The sequence below is a fragment of the Lepidothrix coronata genome, unplaced genomic scaffold (assembly GCF_001604755.1).
Source record: "Lepidothrix coronata isolate B3197 unplaced genomic scaffold, Lepidothrix_coronata-1.0 Scaffold44, whole genome shotgun sequence".
NCBI classification, from domain to species: Eukaryota; Metazoa; Chordata; class Aves; order Passeriformes; family Pipridae; genus Lepidothrix; species Lepidothrix coronata.
The window spans coordinates 3,160,177-3,181,862 of NW_016690224.1; the positions used below are offsets into that span (position 1 = coordinate 3,160,177).

The 21,686-nt window shown below is 41.6% G+C and overlaps 2 protein-coding genes across 6 annotated transcripts; one reads left to right on the top strand and one right to left on the bottom strand.

Annotated features, from left to right (window-relative positions):
* Positions 1–25: 25 nt before the first annotated feature.
* On the bottom strand, positions 26–11,472 carry LOC108496912 (solute carrier family 2, facilitated glucose transporter member 11-like). 4 transcript variants are annotated; one of them, XM_017814080.1, is made up of 13 exons: positions 11,176–11,472; positions 10,733–10,819; positions 8,717–8,815; positions 7,012–7,172; positions 6,202–6,326; positions 5,829–5,958; positions 5,196–5,344; positions 3,827–4,014; positions 3,207–3,317; positions 2,995–3,096; positions 2,390–2,465; positions 1,783–1,910; positions 26–834 (listed from the first exon to the last, which is right to left on the bottom strand). In XM_017814080.1, the coding sequence occupies exons 2-13, from the start codon at positions 10,784–10,786 to the stop codon at positions 616–618; spliced, it is 1,542 nt and encodes a 513-aa protein (XP_017669569.1). In that variant the 5' UTR covers positions 10,787–10,819; positions 11,176–11,472; the 3' UTR covers positions 26–615. The 4 variants fall into 4 exon arrangements, with proteins under 4 accessions (XP_017669569.1, XP_017669570.1, XP_017669568.1 ...); XM_017814081.1 differs by lacking the exon at positions 10,733–10,819 and having other exon boundaries at positions 11,176–11,467; XM_017814079.1 differs by lacking the exon at positions 11,176–11,472 and having other exon boundaries at positions 10,733–11,129.
* CCDC117 (coiled-coil domain containing 117) lies at positions 11,401–18,426 on the top strand. 2 transcript variants are annotated; one of them, XM_017814084.1, is made up of 6 exons: positions 11,401–11,627; positions 11,733–12,031; positions 12,740–12,790; positions 13,136–13,369; positions 14,769–14,906; positions 15,452–18,426. In XM_017814084.1, the coding sequence occupies exons 2-6, from the start codon at positions 11,739–11,741 to the stop codon at positions 15,702–15,704; spliced, it is 969 nt and encodes a 322-aa protein (XP_017669573.1). In that variant the 5' UTR covers positions 11,401–11,627; positions 11,733–11,738; the 3' UTR covers positions 15,705–18,426. The 2 variants fall into 2 exon arrangements, with proteins under 2 accessions (XP_017669573.1, XP_017669572.1); XM_017814083.1 differs by lacking the exons at positions 11,401–11,627; positions 14,769–14,906 and having other exon boundaries at positions 11,724–12,031.
* Positions 18,427–21,686: the final 3,260 nt, after the last annotated feature.

A 21,686-nucleotide genomic window follows, 5' to 3' on the forward strand; every position in this document is an offset into this window, starting at 1 on the left:
GTTAGGGGAAAAAAATAAAGCCAAATTCAAACCCCAGAAACTGTTTTATTAGGATACAAGCCTTTATTACAAATACCAGTAATTCAGAGAGGTGCTATACCATTGTTGTACAGTTACAGTAGTGGGACTGGGTAAAGAAAGAGTGAAAAATGGCAACTAAATACCCCCACTTCTACATAAACTGGAATATTTCAAATACCAGTTTTCAGCAGGTCAGTTCTTGTTTGGGTTTTAACAAGAACTCGGTGTTTTAGTCAGTGAACCATTTGGATGCGCCCGATGACCCGAACTGAAAATGGGGCTTTGAAATGCAAGAAGAGCCACTGAATTATCCACAGAAATCTGCCAGGGGCGTTCACTGAACATCCTCCCTGGCATTTCTGCATCCCTACAGCATCAGGTTACAGTTAAATGTCAAGTCTTCTATGGATAATATATAATATGTTGCTAATAGTGTTTCAGCAATACGTGTTTTAACAGCATTTCAGCAATATTAACTTGCCTTTAGTTACACTTCCCCTAAATACACGGGAGAATTTAATAAGGCATTTGATCATGTATTACACTCCTAATTTAGTTCATAATTCTCACTGAAGTTCTGTTACAGCCATAAAATTATGAAGGACTTTTTAAAAATTCATCTTGAAGTTGTGTTCTTTCATAAAGCTCTGTCTCCTTTTTTCTGGTATTTCTTCCAAAATTAAGCTTGTGAAATTCCTTTTTGATTTCCAGAAAAGATTTGTTTTTTGTCTCAGGAATTACAAGGAAGATGAAAGCAGCAACAAAGGAGCACTCCAGTAAGAACACCAGAAAACAATACTGCTTCAGTCCATTCTGAAAATGAATTGATTGCAACATATTTCAAGTGTAACAGCAGGTTTGAGAAACAAGCAGCTTTTTCTTTCCATTCACTCCTAACAGTGCTGCTCAGATATTTTTAATAAAGTCATGCAATCTATCCTTTACATGTAACTTTTTAAAATTTTATTTTTTTTTTAGGTAAAAGACTATCAAGTGCTGTGCAATAGACTGGGTAGTCTTTTATTTGAAAAAATAAGATAAACCATTTGAACACTAAACAATTCACAGTCTAGGGAAAACTCAACGTTTGCTTTTTAGTGGTCACATATTTTAAGATTATATGATTTACCTTCTTCTGGAATATTAACATTTTTCAGTGCTATACATTAAAAAAACCCAGCTGTCTTATTGAGAAACAGAGCTCAACCACAAAGAAAGAACAGGCAGACCCAAATACCCTGCTGCATGATGTTCCTGCAGGTTTTGTTCTCAAGAGCAAGTGCTAAAAGATACAAAACTGGACATGAAACCCTCTGTTGCCTTTCCTAATAATCTGATCACAAAACCCTCTGTCAGTTCAGTGAGCTCTCAGAGGTGACCACCAGAGGTACTACCTTGATTTTACTCTGCCATAAAAGCACAAGGCACTGTTAAGAAATGTCTTATCTGAATCTCAATATCTGATTTTTTCTTTTTTTGATACTTTTTTCATTTTTTTTAATCTGAACGTGAGAATTACCGCCCATGCATTCCTTTTAATTTTCATTTATCATGTTTTATTGTTTCTGTGTGAGATCTAAAAAATATTTTAAGACTGAATGAATCTAGTCAAACTCATTTGAGGGGCAGTGTGCATCCTGTTCAGGTGTCACTGAATAATATATACAAGTGCATATAATACAATATAAGCACTGGGATGGAACCTGGGAGCAGATGAAGTGGGCGGTGCAACCATCAGGAAATTGTGCTGTGCATACTTACCACTATAAAGGGAAAGAGCATTCCAATTGTGAAGAAACTAATCCAGCTAAGAGTCCCTCCAATCATGTAAGCAGCAGGACGTGAGGACTGTACAAATAACTCAGCTATCAGGGTGTTGGTTATGCCACCTGGGAACGGGTCAGAAAGAGAACAGAGTATTGTGCTAAATGTCCATCTGTGGTATGTCTAATGCCAGAAAAAAATGAGTAGCTTTTGAACATGCCACTAGCTGATCTATTATGATTCCTAACAGTGCACTTCTGAGGCTACTGCCCTGGCAGGAAGGAGCCACTAAAACAGCTGCATTTCAGCAACACTGCTCAGGGAGCAGGGCCCCATCTGAGGGGTCACAGCCTGCTTCTTGCTCTGTGAATAACTCCTGTGTTCTGAAGGCCAGAACTAAGCCCTCTCTCACACATAGCTGCCCCAGAAGGGTGCATGGTAAGCCTCAGTTTTGGGCTACAGGATGGGCTCACTTGGGTTCCTTGGGCAGAGCACCAGCAGCTGCACTGTGATGACGTCCTACCTGGTGAACACAGCAGCACTGCCAACACCCCCTTTCCCTCCCAAACCTTCCACCACTTGGACACACATTCCTGTGCAGTACCTGGTCCCAGCCCAAAGCTCAAGATGAAGGCAAATATACACATCATGCTCACGTAAGGCACCCAGGTGTATAGGTCCTGGAACAGAAAAGAATGAGAAGGTTTAATTCAGATTTTGATAAGCCAGTTTTTAAGTTCAGCTTAACAGTTACATTTCCTTTTGTATGTTACTGAAAGTAAGACAGCAGTCATTCATGACTGCTTACAGCTAATTCATTTAACAGTACTGCTTTGGAGAATTTAAATAGTGTTCATTCAATAATTTTTACTAAATTGTATCATAGAATCACATAATCATAGTTATGGTTTGGGTTGGAAGGGACCTTAAAGATCATCTAGTTCCCACCCCCCTGCCATGGGCAGGGACACCTCCCACTAGACCAGGTTGCTCCAAGCCCCATCCAACCTGGCCTTGGACACTTCCAGGGATGGGGCAGCCACAGCTTCTCTGGGCAACCTGTGCCAGGGCCTCACCCCCTCACAGGGCAGAATTTTTTCCTAATACCCAATCTAACCTACTCTCTTACAGTTTAAACCCATTCCCCCTTATCCTGTCACTTTTCACTCACTACAGTCACATCATGTAATAGGAATGAGTCCTTTGCACCTGGTAAGTCAGAGACAAGGTTAGAACAGTGCACCAGAGGGTCATGAGGAGATAACCCCCAATGATAAGGTATCTTCTTCCCACGTAGTCTATCAGTAAACCCTGTGGACAAGACATAATCTTCTGTTAATATACTGATCTCATTTTTACCAATGTTCTTCAAGAAGCATCATTACTCTCTGGGCTGGGAGGTAGAACAAATTGCTCCTTACACAGGAGAGGGCTGTGAGGCATTCACAAGCTCCAGTGCCGAGTGTCACGTACGGGATTTTCTCAGCTGAGATCCCAGCTGCTTCAAAAATGTAAGTTGCATAGAAATAAATCTACAACAGAAAAAAAAACCCAACAATGAGGCTTTAGTGGTAGTTAAAACATTGACTGGAAACAAAGTCTAGTTCATACTAAGCACACAGTTCAATGTATTTTATATTGTGAGTTACTAATCCCACATAAGCACCAAAAGGAATGTGTTAAATTCATGTCTATGTAAGTATATTGCTATCAGAGAAGTAAAATTATTCCATTTATAATGCTTCATATTCCTAAACCAGACACAAAGAGATAAGCTGATCCACATTTATTTACTTCTTCAGAAGAATGTAAACACAACTATCGAGTCATTCTTTAAAGAAATTTGCATACCAGAAACACAGAAATGAGGAAAAAAAATTTAAAAAAAAAAAGAGAAACACTGAAATAATGCACGGATATTCTTTCCCACTTATCCCATTTCTCTGAGCTTCTCTAAGCGGATCCTTTGTGTTAACAAATGGCTGAAAAACAGATGGGAACCAAATCATTCTTTAAGCTGTTAATTCATATGAAATCTTACAGCATTTATCCCGCTGAGCTGCTGGCCCATGGTCATCACAATCACGGTGATGAGCTGCCATCTCACACCACGGTCGGTGAATAACTGCCAGGGCTTCTTGGGCTTCTCCCCATCTAAGGCAGAAGATTCCCGCTGGATGTCTTCCATCTCCCTTCGATACTCTGAAGAGCCATGAAAGCGCTTCAAAGCTAAAAATAGAAAAAAAAAAACAACTTCCTTTATGTTTACCTATTAACCACAACTCCTGGAAAATCACCTCTTCCCACAATGACCAGGCTTTTGCTAGGATAGGAAAACTTTGGTTTGTTTGACTTGTTTTTTCCTTGCTGGTTTTTCAGCATTTTTTTCTGTGGTGGATTTGGAGGATTCTGTGGCGTTCCTTTTTTTTTTTTTTTTTAAGAGAAATATCTGACCTTGAAATATTCACCAAGCAAAATATTTTATATCTCATCCCCAGACCTCCAAACAGTCTTTCCATTAAAGGACAGTCTTACCAGTTTGAAGTGTTTTGCTTATATTCTAGGCAGAAATAAAATAAATCTCTTGTGATATTTAGTTTCTTCTTGCAGTATAAAGAGAATTGTGTAATTTCAGGATAAAAAAAATCACAACTAATCTGAATTTCTATCTTTCAAATTCTAGTAGTGTGTGGGCTTCATTTGCTCTTTTCTGCAGAACTCAAAGCTATGAAAGTACAGTTGTTTCTTGAGTAGGGTTTAAATAAAAGGAGAGCAATCATAGATCTCTCAAAGGTAAAGGGAAAAGTTTAAGCTGTCATAGTTCTCCCACATGATATAAAAAGGGAAAATAAAGGTATTTAAGAGGTAACTGTTCAGAAAACAGAGGATTTAGGAGTTTTCTGCTCAAATAACCAATGAATCACCCTTTTTCAGTAAAAAGCTCTCCAATTTTTCAGCTACTTATGCCATCTCCTTTTTAGATTCTTTCCAACTATTTCTTACAGGAAAAGTAAAACACTACCACTGAAGGGAAGAAAATATCTGATGTAATTAATAATTAATCTGTGACTTGACCTGAGAAATGAGCAATCCACTGAGAGGTTCAGTAATTCACAGATGTTACTTTGTCCAAGAGAAGAAGTATGAAACCTTTAGAAATTTCATTAAGGAGTAACAAAACGTGAAGTTACATTTGAAACAGGATAATAAAGTTTTGCTCACAATCCATTACAGGCTCTGGAGTTCCATAATCCCTTTTTCCACATAAGCTCACTGGAGAAAAAACACGGGCCAAAAAGCACTAGGTGATATAACTGTGCTGTGTAGATGAAGATAAAAGGAGAATCTGGAACCCAATATACTCATTGTACCCTTCTGAAGACATAGAAAGTACAGATGCTCTATATTACCTTTGGCACAGCTCAGCTCATCACCTCTGTCAATAAGAAGGTATCTGGGACTTTCAGGAAACCACGGCAGGAATAAAAGTTGGGCAAATGCTGGAAAACAGCTGCTGGATAGCAACAGAGGCCAGTACTTTTCTTCACCCAATAGTTCCCTGTGTGAAAAAGAAGGTGTGGATAAAGAAGGTAAAGAAATATAATAATCAGCTACTGGTTACTATTAATGCAGTCTCTGCTCTTGGAACTTAAGATCCAGCTGGATGAAGGCCCAGCAACCTCCTCTGATTTCACCAAGGACAAAACCAGAGGTTTTTGCTCCCAAGTCCTGTCTTGTGAACATTCACTGCCTCCAGCAAGAAACTGGCAGAAAACATGAACTCAGCACAAGTGTACCTGTTTTATTGATGCTGTTCTGGCTGACTCATCTAAACTGAGACTACTTCCCTAAGGAGACAGTGCTGATGGCTGGCAGTTGTAGGAATAAGGTGACCAAAGCGGGTTTTTTTACCTCCAGGGAGACCCTCTCTGTGAATTCTAATGCTACAATGGCACAAGGAATGTTCTGCAAGGAGCTGCAGGAAACTGGAATTCTTTACATGGGAGTAACACAAGACAGGGGGAAAAAAAAGTATTTCTAACCTCAAACCAATTATTTGTCCTGTCAGAATCCCCCCAGTCAGAAAGATGGAAGTCCCCATGGCCAAGCCACCTCTCAGATGTTTTGGGGCAATCTCCCCAATATACAAAGGCTGCACACAGAACCCAATACCTGCAAGTAAATGGAAGAACATTTTCCTATCAATAGAAATTGCTTTGCAAAGAGTTACTAAACCAAAACATGAAGGAAATCAGACTTAGGTAATTTCCTATTAATTTATCTGCCTTCAGATTCCAAATTAGACTACAGAACATTTTTGTCATAAGCACATATCATAAAACCTAAAGAATCAGCAGTAACAATAATTTATCATTCACCATAGTTTATTGAGGGTAGGAATAGGGAATCATTCACCTGAATTTATGCCAATCAAAAACCTTCCAGCAATCAGTAACTCAAACAATCCTGTAGGATAACTGAGCCCCATTAAAATGGAAGCTAGTATTGCTATAATATTATTCATCAAAAGAGCTCCTTTCCTAAAGAGGAGGAAAAAACAAAAAAACAACAACAAGAATGAAACAAACAAAAAACACACCACCACAACCAAACCATTTGAAACAAACAAACAAAAACAAAACAATAAAAAAAAAAACCAAACTAAAAAAAATCAACCAGACATTAAGGAAATCCACAAAAATATGTTTCTTAAAAAGTTTTCCTTTCTGGTAATATGGGAAAAAATGGACTTTATACTGAAGAAACGTGCTGTTTCCTGGAAACCCAAACATCTGATAAAATGCTTGTGTTTTTTAAAGTGTCTAAACATAATAATGATGCATAAATATGACAGAATGCCTGACAAGATAGGAGCAGGGTTTGTTCATTTACACACATGAAGTGCAACAGATGAGGCAGCATGTCCTTACTGGCACAAAGGCTGCAAATGGGGGGGCACACCCATGTCTGCAAACACGTTCTCCTGCTCAGATTTCAGTAAATGTTATGGGAAGACTAAACTGGAAGGTTATATAATTCAGGCCTCATCCTTTGAAGTCACATTGGAATAAACTGTAAAACTCTGCTAGAAAACTGTTTTGAAGTGAAAAACATGTATAGGTACTCAAGGTGCTCTTTTCTCCCGCTCTTTTTCTGTTTTCTTTCTATTCCAGTAAGAAGGCAGGAAAAGCAAACATGCTGCTATGTGCCTGCTGCTGCACTGACCTGCCCAGGCGAATTGCCATGCTGCCTCCCATCAGGGCTCCACACAGGCCTCCAAGGGAAAAGATAGAAGCAATGACAGACCACAGAAAAGTCAGCAAATCTGGATTTAGTTCCTTGTGATAACGACTAGTCCAGGTTTCGTTTAAGAACTTGTGTATATGCTGCAGTAGAAAAGAACGATGAATGTGTAGCATTATGTGCAGCCCTACAGCACCCCACAAATAGCTTGCACCCCAATCCTGAAAACTAATTCTAGGAGCTAACAAAAGGTATCATCTTATTTGTATTGTATTAAAAACACCAATGTTTAGCAGAATCTTCCTTGACTGCAACACCGTTTCCTACTCCTCACACACATCAAAGGCCACTGAGCAGCTCTGCTTTGTGCCCTGGCTCAGGTTGGCTGTGCTGCACCACAGGAGAAACACCACCCTCCACGAGGGAAGGGACAGTGGATGATTGGTCCTACTGATTTTAGGAACATCTCAGAGCACAGAGGCCTTACAACCTAAAATATTGTACAGTCAGGAGACTCAGAATTCTGACACTTGATCTAAATCTTCCTGCCTTTGTGTAATCCAACAAGTCATAATAAAATCCCTTTTGCAACTCTAATAATACTCCACTTTTCTTAAGAGTATTCATGTGTCAGAACTTTTAAACTGTTATTCTAAATGCTTGGTCTCCCAAAATCTGTGTTTAGAAACTCCTGAACTGACATGTATCTGTACTAAGAGACTCCTGTTCTTTGCCAGCAAATGAAGACTTTACAGAAGGACAAAGTTCCTGGACTGTCCCTCTGTTTCCAGCCTATTACATGTTCTTTCACAAACAGCTTCTTTTAAGCTTTGTAAAAAGCATACAGTGTTATAGCAAATTCAGTCTTCACAGTTTCACAAGCAAATCAATCAGCTGATGGTAGAAAATTATATCCATCGCTTTCACAAGACCATTTGCTCAGATCCTCTTGAGTCATCCACAAAATAGGCAAAATCCTTGAGGCCCTGGCAAAGAATCACAAGTAATAAGTAGATGAAAATACCTACAAGTTACTCAGCCACTACAGATGCACTTTTTGTCTCCCTAAGATGATCTTTTTCAGTAAGCTGCCTTATGATGGACAACTATCCTTTTTCCCTGCTATCCAGTGACAGGAGGTGTGGGAATGGTTCCAAGCTGTGTCAGGGGAGGCTTAAACTTGATATTAGGAGAAACAGTGATGACATCCTACAGAAACACTGGAACAGTCTTCCTAGAGAAGTGGTCAATGCCCCAAGAGCATTTGAACAATGCCCTTAGTAACACTTTAACTTTTGGTCAGCCCTGAAGTGGTCAGGCAGTTGGACTAGGTTGTCATTGTAGGTCCCTTCTAACTGAAAATGTTCTGTTCTATTCTATTCTTAATGTTCTGGGCTATTTTAGTCAAAGGCGTAACTGAAAAAGGTATTTATTCAGTTAATCCTTCTAAAACATACTTAGCAGAGGTATTTATGCGGCCTATTTGGCACCTTTATCTGACACAGAATACCTCTGACAGGAGGTACTCACAAAGAAATTCACATGAAACCCTTTGGGAGATGAACAAGTATCCTTCACATGAGAGGAAGCCTGTGTTGGGTCCCACTGCGATGGCAGCAGAAGCACATTTGGCCTCTTGGCTGAGCTAGAGAGGAAACAACCCTGTGAACAAGAGATGAGCTTTTACCTGTGTGGGTGCATTGATAATGGAGACATTATACCCATACTGAAAGGTCCCTCCAATTCCAACAGCACAAACAGCCAGGAACAATGTCCAGCTGGGGAGCTACAGAACAAAAGAAAGTGTAATGGGTATGAAAAAAGAGAGGTCCTTGAAAACACATGCATGTAATATCTAGGAGAAAATCGTGGTGAAATACATCATGTTTTTACTTTGGAACAGTGAAAATATTTGTTTAGAAAACTGCATGAACTCCCAAATACCTGCAGCAGGAGAAGCATTTCACACTGACTTCAGCCTTGATCATTAACAGCCTTTAGAGTTGCCGCAATCACAAGTCTCCAGATTAAATGTAGGCAACATAACCACTGCAGGTTTTATTGGGAACTGAGGAAATGCTTTTTGCATGAGACCCATATCTCATGGTTTCTGTTTTTAATGAAAGAATGCAAGGACTGTTTATGTTTGGTGTTAGAGGCACAATGATTCAGTATAAGAATTAACCAAATCCCCATTTCTTTGACACACGTTTCGACCAAGATGTGAGAAATAACAATATTTTATTTCCCACTGCGAGTCCCTAAAATGATTACTCAATGTCTGCAAATTCGCAGTTGCTAAGCCTTAGTATCTTAAATTACAACATATTGTTCACTGATAATAGTATTCAATCTGAAGTATATTGGCATGTATTTTTTAATTTTTCAATACTGATTACCTAGTTATATTCCTAAATCAGTATTTATAAATTAAAATTAATAGAGTCACAGATTCATCAGTTTTAAGGTAAATACAAATTGCTGTTATGATACATTTAAATCTCAAAAGTCTAATTGGTCATAAAACATTATACTCTGGATGAGTCCTCTGGGTCAGAGACCTCCAGAGGTTTGTACAGCATTTGGTTATCTCATGTGGTGCTTTCTGACTCTACTTTTTACTGAATATGATCATACTAAAAATAACATCCAGTTCAAATGTCTAGCAACCCTTTCATTTAAAATTAGGTCCTAATTTCATCTCATGGTATCTTATTGTCAAACTTCAGCTGGACACAACGTCGTCTCCTATGCTAAAGGCACTTCAGTGATCAAATTTCCCCTTCCTTCATTTTTATAAATTTGAACTCCCTGAATTTTTCATTGTAAGGTATGTAGACTAATTCTTCATCATTCTCATTCTTGGTCCAGTTCCCAGAAATGCTGAGTTATTCCAGATACTATAGTGTATTCTGAAAGAGCTGTGTCTTTCCTAAAGATAATTCACCAAAACTTCCTTGATTCAGGACTAAAACTCAGAAGTTGAAATTGATCTTAATAAAGTAAAATTTCCTTACAGTTTCCAAGAGTAAAAAGTGTTTCCCGAAATTACAAGCAAAGCAATGAATCAAGAGTAATAAGTAAGGGCTGCAGTGAGTATGGTAGAAAAAATAAAACTAGAGGGGGTAAATACTGGCACTGCACGCTCAGACCTTTCCATTAACCAAGTACTGTAAATGTATTTTGTGTGTCTCATGGGTACAACCTGGAATCTAGAAAAGACAGAAAATAAACAAACAACCCAAAATCATTAATATACATCACATAAGTTTTGTTATGACAGATCTTTTGTTCTTCCTGCCCAAAATCAGCCAGCTCGTTACACTGTCATGTTGTCTTACATTAGAGTTTGGACCCTGATTTCTTGGAGAGAGCACAGACAACAGCCTCATCTGTTCTGTAAGGTACTGAACTCCTGACCATTTATAGGCACTTTCACCTCATCTCAGAAACACAACACAAACAAAATTCAATTTACATTCAACGTAAAACACGAGAATCGGAAAACGTGCTTTTATAGCTTCCGTTGTATAACACAGCTAGGTGTCCAAGGAAAGCACAGAACTTTATCAGCCTAATCCCTAATGCTTTTTTATTTAAAAGCTAACATGAAACATCAGTGCATTTCACATTTGTGCATCACTGCTAAAACTACAGACTCCCTGCAGGATCCACATTCTGAGGCCAGGACAATTCTGCTTACCTTGCTGGGCGAGCTAGACCCTCTGAGCAGCGGCTGGTGCTCCATTCTGAGCATGGGCTGAATTTTCCTTTGCAAAATTTAGTAAGACTACATTACAGGAATAAAAGGTGCCAGAGAAATTAGGTTACTATTACATTAGGACATAGCTAGGATTTGTTTGTTTGGGTTTTTTTGGGGGGGTTTTGTTTGGTTTTTGGTTGGCTTTTGGTTGCGTTGTTATTATTTTTGTTTTGTTGTATAGTTTTGGGGTTTTTTTTTTTGCTATCGGGACACTCCTCCACGGTTCAGAACTTTTCTGTGACAGAAACGTCCAACTTTGCTAAAGCCTCACAGCAGCCGAGAGAGCTTTCCCACCTCTAACACCGCTGCACACGCACTGTCCCCCTCCAACTCCGCGCAGAACCCGCAGCCTCCCGCCACCAGAGACAAAAACGAGCGGTTACCGTGTGCCTCGGGGCCATCCTTCGCTCTCGCCGCCTCCCCGACAGCGCCTGAGCTCCTCAGCTGACCGGGATTTGGCTGCGGGGCCGCGCCCGCCCCGCCGCGGGGATTAGGCCGGGCCGCGGACAAGAGCGGGGGGGTTGGGTCTCCACCGTCGTGGCAGGGGACCCACAGCCCCCACAGTCGCGACAGGGCCCCCACGGCCACAGCGGGGACCCCACGGCCCGCATGGCCACGGCCGGGACTGCGCCCCCCGAACTGCAGCTCCCACAGCGCCCGCAGCCTCCGCAGCGCCCGGGACTACAACTCCCACAGCGCCCGGGACTACAACTCCCACAGCGCCCGGGACTACGACTCCCACAGTGCTCGCGGATCCTTCTCTGATCGCGGCGAAAGGCCTGGAAAGGACGCGGGCTCTGGTGGCGGCTCCAGCTGCGGGCCCGGCCCGGGCCGGGTGAGCGCTGCGGGCGGGGGCGGTTCGGCGCGGGAGCGCCTCGGGCCGGGCCGGAGGGTCCCGCGGCGCGGCCCGTGGCGTTGACATGCGTTTTCTCCCCCGCAGCAGGAAATGGCAGCGCTCGGCAGATCCTTCCAGGGCATCCCGGCCGGCCCGGCCGTGGAGCTCCCCCCGGCTCCGGCCGCTGCCCCGGACCGCCACGGGCCGCAGCCCGGAGCCGGCGGCCACGGCCGCCTCCAGCCACCCGGGATGGTCATGGCAGGGATCGGAAACGACGGCGCCGACGGATCCTCCGGCCTCTGTCTGCAGAGCGGCTTCGACCTGGCCTCCCTGGCCGCGCTCGGGAGCCACAACGAGGGGCTGACGGCGGCCCCGGTGGGATCCTTCACCAGGAGCCGCAGCCAGTGAGTGCCAAACCCTTTCCCTCAGGGCCGAGGCCGGAGGGCCGGCGGTGTCAAACAGCGGTGCTTTGCGAGGCGGGGTAGAATTTGTTTCCTTCTAGCAGCGTTTCACTGGTAGGAGATTAGAATTGTATTGCGCTTGTCTTACGGCCCTGAAGCTGGCTAGTGCAGGATGAAGGAGCCTTCTAAAAGGCAAGAAAGGTGATCGACTGTACCGGCATCTTCACATGCTTTTAAACTCATGTGTTTTTTTATTTATTTATTTTTAAACTTGTTCTTTCTCATATGTGAGCACAAACCCCTTAAATTATTCTATAAAATGTTGTGGTTTAGTCACATTTGAGTATGTCCCTGTGATACATTGTACTAACAGATTCAAGTTGGATCATGTGTTGCTTCTTGAAGCAGTTGAATTTTAGCAAAAATTGATCTTGCCCCTTGTGGAAAAAACAAAGTAACGTAAAGAAGGAGAAATTAGCATGGAATTCTGCTCCGAGAACTGAGCAATTACAGCTGCTTTTGACTTCCTTTGGAACAAAGTGGTCATTTATTGTCCAAAGTTTCCATTCCCTTTATGGCTGGTAATGTACTGCAACTGTTGCTCTTAGTTGCAAGTGAAATTTTAAAAGGGAGGAAAATATTGTTTGACAATGTCAGTGTCACTGGAAGATATGATTAGAAGCTAAATAACTATTTTTTTTTCTTTTGCAGTGTCTCTGTGCGCTATGGAAAGAAGCATAAGCTAGAAGAAGAGGCAGAAGGGTAAATTAATTTGTCTTTTATAGCCTGAAAAATCTTAATTTGCTTTTTGTTTTCTAAAACATCTGAGCACATCTCATGTACAATGCAAACAGGAAGGGAACTTCTATCATAGTTTCCATTTGGAACTCTTCTCCTGAACTGCACATGAACCTGAATCCATTTACGTTACCTAATCAGTTGTGTAGCACTGATTTTCTTGCATGGGTGCTCATGTTTCACTGAAAGCAACACGGTTTATTTTCTTTGTTGAGGTTGTGCTGCCATAGTGTGTCAAAGCTGTTGAAATGCACATGACTTTCTGTAGGATTTCTTCTTTGACAGCTGTAAACTTACTTTGTTTCCTAGTTGTCCTGTGCGGAAGAAGAGGCTGACAGGAGCCAAAAATTGCCCTTTGAATCCCAACACTGAAGAATGGATTCTCTGTGCAGGTCAGCAGGCAGCTGGGGAGGTAGCAAGTCAGTGTGGTGGCAGCGGTCCTGAAACTGCCATGTTAGAAATTCCCTGTGAAGAAATGGATCAGACAATGGGGGAACAGCAATGCGAGGTTGCTCGCAGGAAACTTCAGGAAATTGAGGACAGGTAAATGCAGGGATTGAGTAGACTGGCTTTGCTGAGCTTTCCCTTTTCTGGTGGGAATTCAGGGGTAAATCTAGCACTTAGCAGTGTGATAACACTGCTGTGACTCTGAGGTGAACCTTCTGTTCAACTGATTTCTTTTTAAGCTACATATGGTCCTATGAGTCTTGGGGCTGATACTGTGATTTGAAATCAAGGGTGCTAGAGCAGAATATGCTGACTAAATAACCCCTGATCACAGTCATTATGCAGCATCAATATATTATAATGGGGTGTAATGCTCTTCTGTGAGTATCCAGAGCTCAAATTTTAACCAGTTATCTGGTCAGACTTGAGCTCAGCTTTTTTTCAACCAACTGCAGCTTGTTCTGTGATTAATACTTAAGGTAGATCTGAATTTGTCAGTGTAGAGAGTAGCATGAACCAGAGAGGTCTCTCTGCACATATGCAGTAAGGCTGAGGTTCACCTTGCTGATGGTGTGATGTGGGGTGATGGGGTGGCTATAGAGAGACTGCTGCAGTCATTTAATAAATGTACTGTGTGTTCTGGCCCTCAGAAGATTTCTGGGAATGGCACATGTGTGTATCAGTTGATTGCAGCTGAACTAGTACTCTGGAATATCCAAAATGGCCACTGCTAATGATTAGAAAAGCCAAAAGTTATAGAAATTTTAAAAGAAGATTTTTCTTTTTTAGATTATTACTCCATAGATGATGTGTGAGGGGAAACAAGGTACTGTTAGAACGGTTTTTTTCATGGGTAAATCAGAGTAGTGATGTATGTCTTTATTATCTGCCCATGTCTGCTTTGGACATCTCAGAGGGTTGTTCCCCATCCTTCCCAGCTACTCTGCTAAATTTGCTATAAAAGGTTTACCAGAACCAAAGAAGATGCCTCCATTTTTTTCTGAATGCTTCAACGTTTTGTACTGATTTAATCTCAGAAACTGGCACAATGCTGTGAAAAGTAAAGCACTGTATCCAGTACCTCTGCAATAATTCTTAAAGTTCAGACATGGGGAATTGAGCAGGTGAAGCTACTGCATAGCTGAGACTCACTCATGTAATGTGACCGAATCGTACAGTTTTCCCTGAAGGGAATTTATTTATTTTCTCTCAGTGTATGTTTGCACTGACACTGCTGAGGTAACACATAACAAAGCCAGCTCAGGTACCAGAAGTGGCATAGCTGCTCGAGTGGCTTCTGTGGTAACAGTTATTCTCAGGGTATTTTGGCCCAAGAGAAACTCACGTTAACACAGCCCCGCTGCTTCTGGTACCCAGCCTAGGTCAGAGATCTGCCCAGTGCAGTGCACGTAGATGTGACTGTAGTCTGCAGTGGATGTGCCTGATAACAGTGTGCTCAATAGTGTTTATCTCCCTCTTCCCCCTCCGTTCCTAGGATAATTGATGAAGATGAGGAAGTTCATGCTGATGGAAATGTTAGCAATCTGCCCACTCTTATCCTGTCAGATACCCTTAAAAAAGGGATGAAGAGGGATTTTGGTGAAGTCCTGACAAAGAAAATAATAGAGTCTATGTAAGTTCTGGAGGAAATAATGGTGCTATGTAGCTAACACATGCAAATGAAAAGAGAGACCCCGTCTCATATTTGTGGAGATGTCCTTAATTTACTGCATGATGCAGCCAACATTGTGTAACAGACCATTCATCTGTCAAAAGTAGGAAAAACTGTCCTAATGTAAAAGAGAAATAAGTATAACTGTAGTGGTCACCAAGTGTCTGTTTTGTACTCCTCATTTCTACAGAGACAAATTTGTCGATTAAACCATTGTAAGCTTTGGTTTTATGTATATGAATTTTCAAAATGAGAAAATCCTGAAGTGTGACCAACAGTCGCCATCGAGTTTTGTGCTAAAGAAAAGAGAGAAAATACAGGGTTAGAACTAGAAGTAATGGAACTAGTTAAGGAAGAGGAAACTTAATGGGGGAGGGGGAAAAGGCATATGGCTTCTGGAATATAGTTCCAGGCTAGCTCAAAGGATGAAGATACTCTCTGGTCTTCTGCATTTAATAGCTGTGCTTGGAGAACTTTAATTTAACTGAAACTCCATCACCTTCTAGGAGCCGTCCTTCTATGGAGCTGGTGCTTTGGAAACCTCTTCCTGAAACTCTGACAGATAAACTGAAGTCTGTTTCTGTTAAGAACTTCAAGCAGCAGAGTACAGAAGGGTGTCAAGCTAAGCAGCCAACACCAAGAGCTCCTTTTGACCCACAGACTGAAACGTTCCCTGAATCACAACAGACTGCCATGTCTCCAGATCCATATGCTAGTTTGGGAATATCTGGGTGTGCAGAAGAAGAAATGGAGTTGTAGATGCCAGATTTTAGATTGGAAGTGGTGAGCTTCTGATGCTTTTTGTTGGTGTTTTTTTATTCTTTCTGGTTTGATGTGTGAATCTGAAGTTGTATTATTTGTTTTTTATTTTCTTATTAACAATCATAAGGACATGGTTTGGCCAGGAAACACCCCAAGATTTCTGTACTCCAGTCTGTTAAATATTGTTATTTTTACTGAAAAGGTAATCCAGAGGCCTTTGGAACAAGGAAGTAGCTTTCCATCTTGCTTAATGGTGAAATATTCTCTTAATTGCCCTTGGTAAAGTATAAAATCTAAATATTGAATGTAACTGTGGCTTAAGCCGTGTCTTTCACTTACTGAGCCATTAAGATTTTGGTGCACATACTATGCTTGGCCAGTTGGTTTAATTTGAATTACAAAAGGGTATGTAAAGGAAGAAATACTTTTGAATCTAGTCACAGATAAAAAAGCAATCCCTGTGGTAATACAGCTTTTCACATTATTTCATCTGTGGCTGGTTTGGACTTGATGTAAACTCAAATGTAGAAATTATACATCCTGTGGGGTGGTGGGGTGGAATGTTACAGCAAAAGTCTTTGTAGAAAGTAAAGCCAGCTTCTAACTTGCAGGATACCTGCTAACTTCAGTCATCTTTGGTTCATTGGCTTCTAAATTGTGTTTCTGGGGTTTTATGTCCCCCTCCCCAAATGATGCAAAGTCAGGATAAAAGTGGTTCTGAGCCAAGAGATTCACATTTTACATTGTGCTGAGATTCTTTGTATGCATCAAGTCGGAAAGTCCATTGAAGACACTGTTAACTTATAATTAAATAAATGGCATCCTTTAATTTGGATAAACGTGGTAAGTAAATCAGATGACAGGGAGCTGCTTTCTGGCATAAAGAGGGTCAAATGCTTATTATTGTCTGTAGCCAAGTCCCAGCCTTTGAGACTGCTGGCATTAGTGGTGAGGTGAAGAAGATGCTTGTCTTTTTCCCAAGAGAATCTAGACTTAAAATTTAAGCCAGAACATGTGCCATTTAACACAGTGTCACACTGTTTATACAGACATATGCCAAAAGAATTTTGTACCCTGCTTAGGATGCCAAGGAAAGGAATCCACAATGAGCCATTGTACCTCTTCTCAATGCACAGCAGTTCCATTTTGCTTGAAACCCTTAAACAAGGCAGAGAATCTTACCTTCTGTTCCCTAGTCCTTCAGCTTTCTTAGAGACACCTGAATTGGGGCTTCACATAAGAAATTCCTTTCCAAGTAATAGGTTCAGTTCAAAGTCCTACAGCCAGTCTAGTTTTGACATCTTGCTAACATAAAGGCACAAGTATACAGTAATGCAGCTGCTCACATAAGAAAAGCTACTCTTCCATTGCACAGCTGGTTGATAATCTTTGTGATGATATTCTTTACTGTTAACACATAGCTGATAGTTTAAAATCAAGCTTCTTTCTCTTTTTGCATAAATCCTTTGTTTCCTTTTGGTTGTTCAGAAGATAACCCTATTTGTTAAGTCCTGTTTCTTTCAGCTTTTGTTGAAGGTTGGTTGAAATTTTCTGTCTCTCAATAAAACCTTTCAGAGCTTCACTAAAAACATTTCAACATTTGAATAGTATTACTCTGGAAACCAGTACCATTCTGAAGGTTTATTACGTAGGCTGCACACCTTCTCCAGTCTTGCTGTCTGATTTCATTTCATGGTCTGCTATAAATCTCTTGCATGAACTGTGTACAATTCCCCATGTATTATTAAGCTGTGCTTAAAATCTACAGCCTTTGATGTGCTCCACTGCTTGAGTATAAAGTAAAGCAATGCAGTTTGGAGAAGGCTGTAGTCACTGCAGGTAGAAAACGTGATGCCTCCAACTAATTAACTGGTTTTCAGCTTGCAGGATTATAGTGAATGTTCAAGGTTGGAAGTATTTTAGCTGAAAGCTCTGCATCCTAAATAAACTGAGAAGAAAGGATAAAAATTTCAAAAATTTGATGCAACCATCTCAGCAACACTGAAATTGCAACAGAGGAGTAAAAAAACTTTAAGAAGCCTAAATACATCAAATCTAGATGCAGTTGTTTTCCTTTTAAAAGTGACAAATTGCATATCAGATTTGCAGAATAAGAAAGTTTTGTAGATGCCTTTTAAGCATACTTTTTTCTTGTTAGGTTTGTACCAAAGGTTGACTTTCAGAGATGTCTTTCCTTCTAATTGTTTGATGCCAATAGGGCTTCACTGACCCATTATTCTGCCATCTGAAACAAGAATATAGTGGTGGACTACTGACAAAGACCATGAGATGGGGAAAAAACTCTCCAAGAATTTTGCTTTGGTAGAAAACATTTACTTTCATTTTTTAATAATTCACTTCTGCCCTTGTGATAGGAGACAGTGGGGTTGAATTGCTTAAATTGATGGGGGAGGAGAAGGTGAGCTACAGTGGGAACTGAGTGTCAGGAGGACGGAGCAAGATCCTTGCCATGGTGATCACTTGGAGAGGGTATGGGAGATCAAGCTCTGGGCGTTTTCAGACTTCTGTATTTGTGAGTTTTGTTGTTGTTGGCTTCCTTAAAAGACTTTTATTAATGCTGTTCACAAGCGGGATGGCAAATGTGATGCAGTATTAGAAAAAAACTTATTTTGAAATATGGAAGATCCGATTCTGGTCTGTCTTCTCTTGGGACCAAATCATCCTTTGTATGTCAGTTTTCAATAAATTTTCTAAAATATTTTTTAGATGACTGTGTTTCATTCCCAATAAAAGTGAAAACCTTGGGAGCCTCTGACAAAGCAAAAGGGGGGTATCAAGGGACAGAATTTATTTTGGCATAGGCTTGGAACTGGGCTTGTAATTATTCCAGGGCCTGTGTCTTATATCAGTCAGCTAGAGCAGATGTGTGGCTTCTGTCATGGATCATTTATTTAATCAAATGCAGATGTAACCCATGTGAACCACTGGGTCTGAATCCTTGCTTGTGAGGCAAGTAGGACTCCAGAAGTCCGAGCAATCAGAAAGCAGTCACCCAAAGGGAGCGTGCTGCAAGGTGAGAGCTCCTGCTCCCTGCACGTGTTACCCTTCCCTTGCTACCCCAGCTTTGCCTGGGCTCAGTTTAATTTGGCATCTCTCAGCTACAAGAAGATATCAGATTAAAGATCCTTGGCTGAGAGTTGAGATTCTCACACTTTCATCTGTGGAAGTTCCGTGTACTACATAAATACATATATTAAAAACTCATCCTGCCTCTGTAGCACTTGAGTGGACTTGATTCTAGTAAAAAATAAATACTAGTGCTTATAGAAATTCTGAATGCTTTTAGACTTCTAGATGCCCAACAAGAACTAGTTGTGTGTTTTCAGTGGAAGAGATCTCAATAAATATTGTTTGTCTTGAACCCAGTGCTCCCAGTAAGTCAGGATAAAGCATGCCAGGATAGAGCTGTAAAGCTGAAAAAGGGAAAGCAAAACAACGTAAATACTATGTCCCTGAGCATTTTTGCAGGGTTTGGATGTTAAACAGCCCTTCCAAGCGCGATGGAAATGTGACGGTCACACAGTTTTCCTTGAATTCCTTGAGCCGTTGAAAATCGGTTCCTCGTGGAGCCACGAGGGGCTGAGGCGGGCGGGGCTGGGGCTGCGCACCCGCTGGTCCCGCCCCCGGGCGGGCCTCGGGATCCGGCACCGGGAACAGGCCCCGCCGGGAATTGTGTGTTAAGCCTCTGGCATCCCCCTCAAGCTCCAGGACAGGCCCAGGCATCCCTGGCATCCCCTTCACGGCCAGGACACCGATGGGCCCAGGTCTAGCCCTCCAGAGACCCACGGGCGCCGACACGAGCTGCCTGGGGAGAAGACCCACAGTCACTCAAGCAGTTTTGAAGGAAGGCAGCGCGGTAACCGAATGACAGATCTGCCGGCCTTTCAGAGGAGCCTGTTGGAGGAGAAAAGCAAGGGACACCAATCACAGAATCATAGAATCAACCTCTGAGATCATCGAGTCCAACCCTTGATCCAACACTGCCGTGGTTACTAGACCGTGGCAGTAAGTGCCACATCCAATCTTAAAACCCTCCAGGGACGGTGAATCCACCACCTCCCTGGGCAGCTCATTCCAGTGTCTGATTACTCCCCACGCCGAGGTGTTTTGAGCCACAGCACAGACATGCTTTCCCTGCCTGCAGAAGTAGGACGTGCTGCAGAGGAGTTACTCCTCCAGCAGAAGGCAGCAGCTTTCTGCTCCATATCACACATCCCGTGCCTTTTGCCTCGTGCCCACGGACCGTTCTGAGGATCACGGTGCTCTGTGTCAGTGACAACAGGGAGCTGCTGCAGTGACAGAGGAGAAAAGGGAATCTATGCCCCCACTGCTCCTTGTCCCTGCTGTGGGCGCAGCCTTGGCTTCAAAGCACTTGGCTGCTCTAGGCCAGGTTTGTAAATTGAATTAAGTTTACAGAGTACTCAAGAAAGCTTACGTGTGCAGCTATCAAACTACACTTTACTCAAAATGCTGGTTCAAACCACCACCAACTACTCGAATGAGTCAAAGCAATTTAAAATCTCAAAATTGTGAGCACTGATCTTTCTTAAACCACTGACTCTGAATAATTACTGGAGCAGAACCTTGCCCAGGAGCTGAGAACTGCAGTTTAGCTGGCTTAAGAACAAAGGAAACTCATATGCAGCAGAGGTATCATTTGTTTCATTCTCAATGTTGTCTGAAGCAGTCCTTTACAAAGCTGGATTTGCTGGTGGTTTTCTTGCTGAAGGCTTAAGCACAGGCAAGGCTGATAATTGGTACAGGATTTTTTGCTTAAGGTGGCCATGTCTTGCATGTATTCATATTTCTTTCAGCATACCATTCACATACAGCTGTTGGACTTCAATGTCTGTCAGACATGGTGGTAGCAGGTCTCAGTGTTTCCACCAACTTTTGTCTTCAGTTTAACAAATTGCCTTCAGCCATTTCCTGCCTAGACAGCTTTTCCAGGTGTTTCAGGCATTTGGGGTTTTTTGTGTTAAAGACAACTGTTTTTCTCTGCCTCTATAATTTGGTGAAAGGTGGCCCTATTTTTGTCTTCAGTTCCAGTCAAATTACTCTTGCTGAGTTCTTGGATTTAGTAATTATGAAGTGTGCATATGATACCAGGCCCTGCCTTTGTAATGGTGTATCAGAAGCTGAATGTAAGAACCATAAACTTCCTTATTCATTGCAAACAAAGGTTGCATTTTCCTCATGAAACATGGTGCAATGAGCACAAGTTCCTCTCTTAAGCAGTTTGCCAAGAGTTCACATTAACTTTTAATCTTCACTCTTCCTCATCCTGGCAGTTCATGTTGCTGTATCTTAATCTGAGCTAGCATGAAAAAAACCAAAAGCAACTGCGTAAGCATTGCTGGCAAAGTACCTATAATTTTGAAAGTATCAGGTGGTAACGTGTCTTTGAGCCCTATGCTACTTCTTACTCCTTCAGTTTTGGCCTTCTTGTTCCCCTGATTTCTTCATGACAGAATTTCTACACCTTTAAACATAAAGGCTGGAGACACGTTATTTGCAAATACACACAGGTGGATATTAAGGTTTTCCAGGCAAGTTCTTGAAAGCTCAGTGAAGCCATTTTGCTGGCACCATTTCTTGCTGCATTATTACAGTTTAGTCACTGTAGCTTTAAGGTGCACAGAAAATACAACTCTAATGCTAAACCATCACGAGTGAAACCAGACTGAGAAACATCATTGATAACCTGAGATAGAGAAGATTGTGCATATGACTAAAACTTCCACTTCACCCTACAACTGGGATCAGCTCCTGAAGACACAAAAATAAGCCTGCAGTGACTCAGTCCCAAATATCAAATTCACAGGAACACACACATTGCCTACACATACTGCAGCACTGAACAGAGACGGTTCCATCAATTACTATGCTTACTCTTCTATTGAACTAGTTATGAATTTAATGTCATATGAAGTTCCAATAATACTAACAAAAGTAATG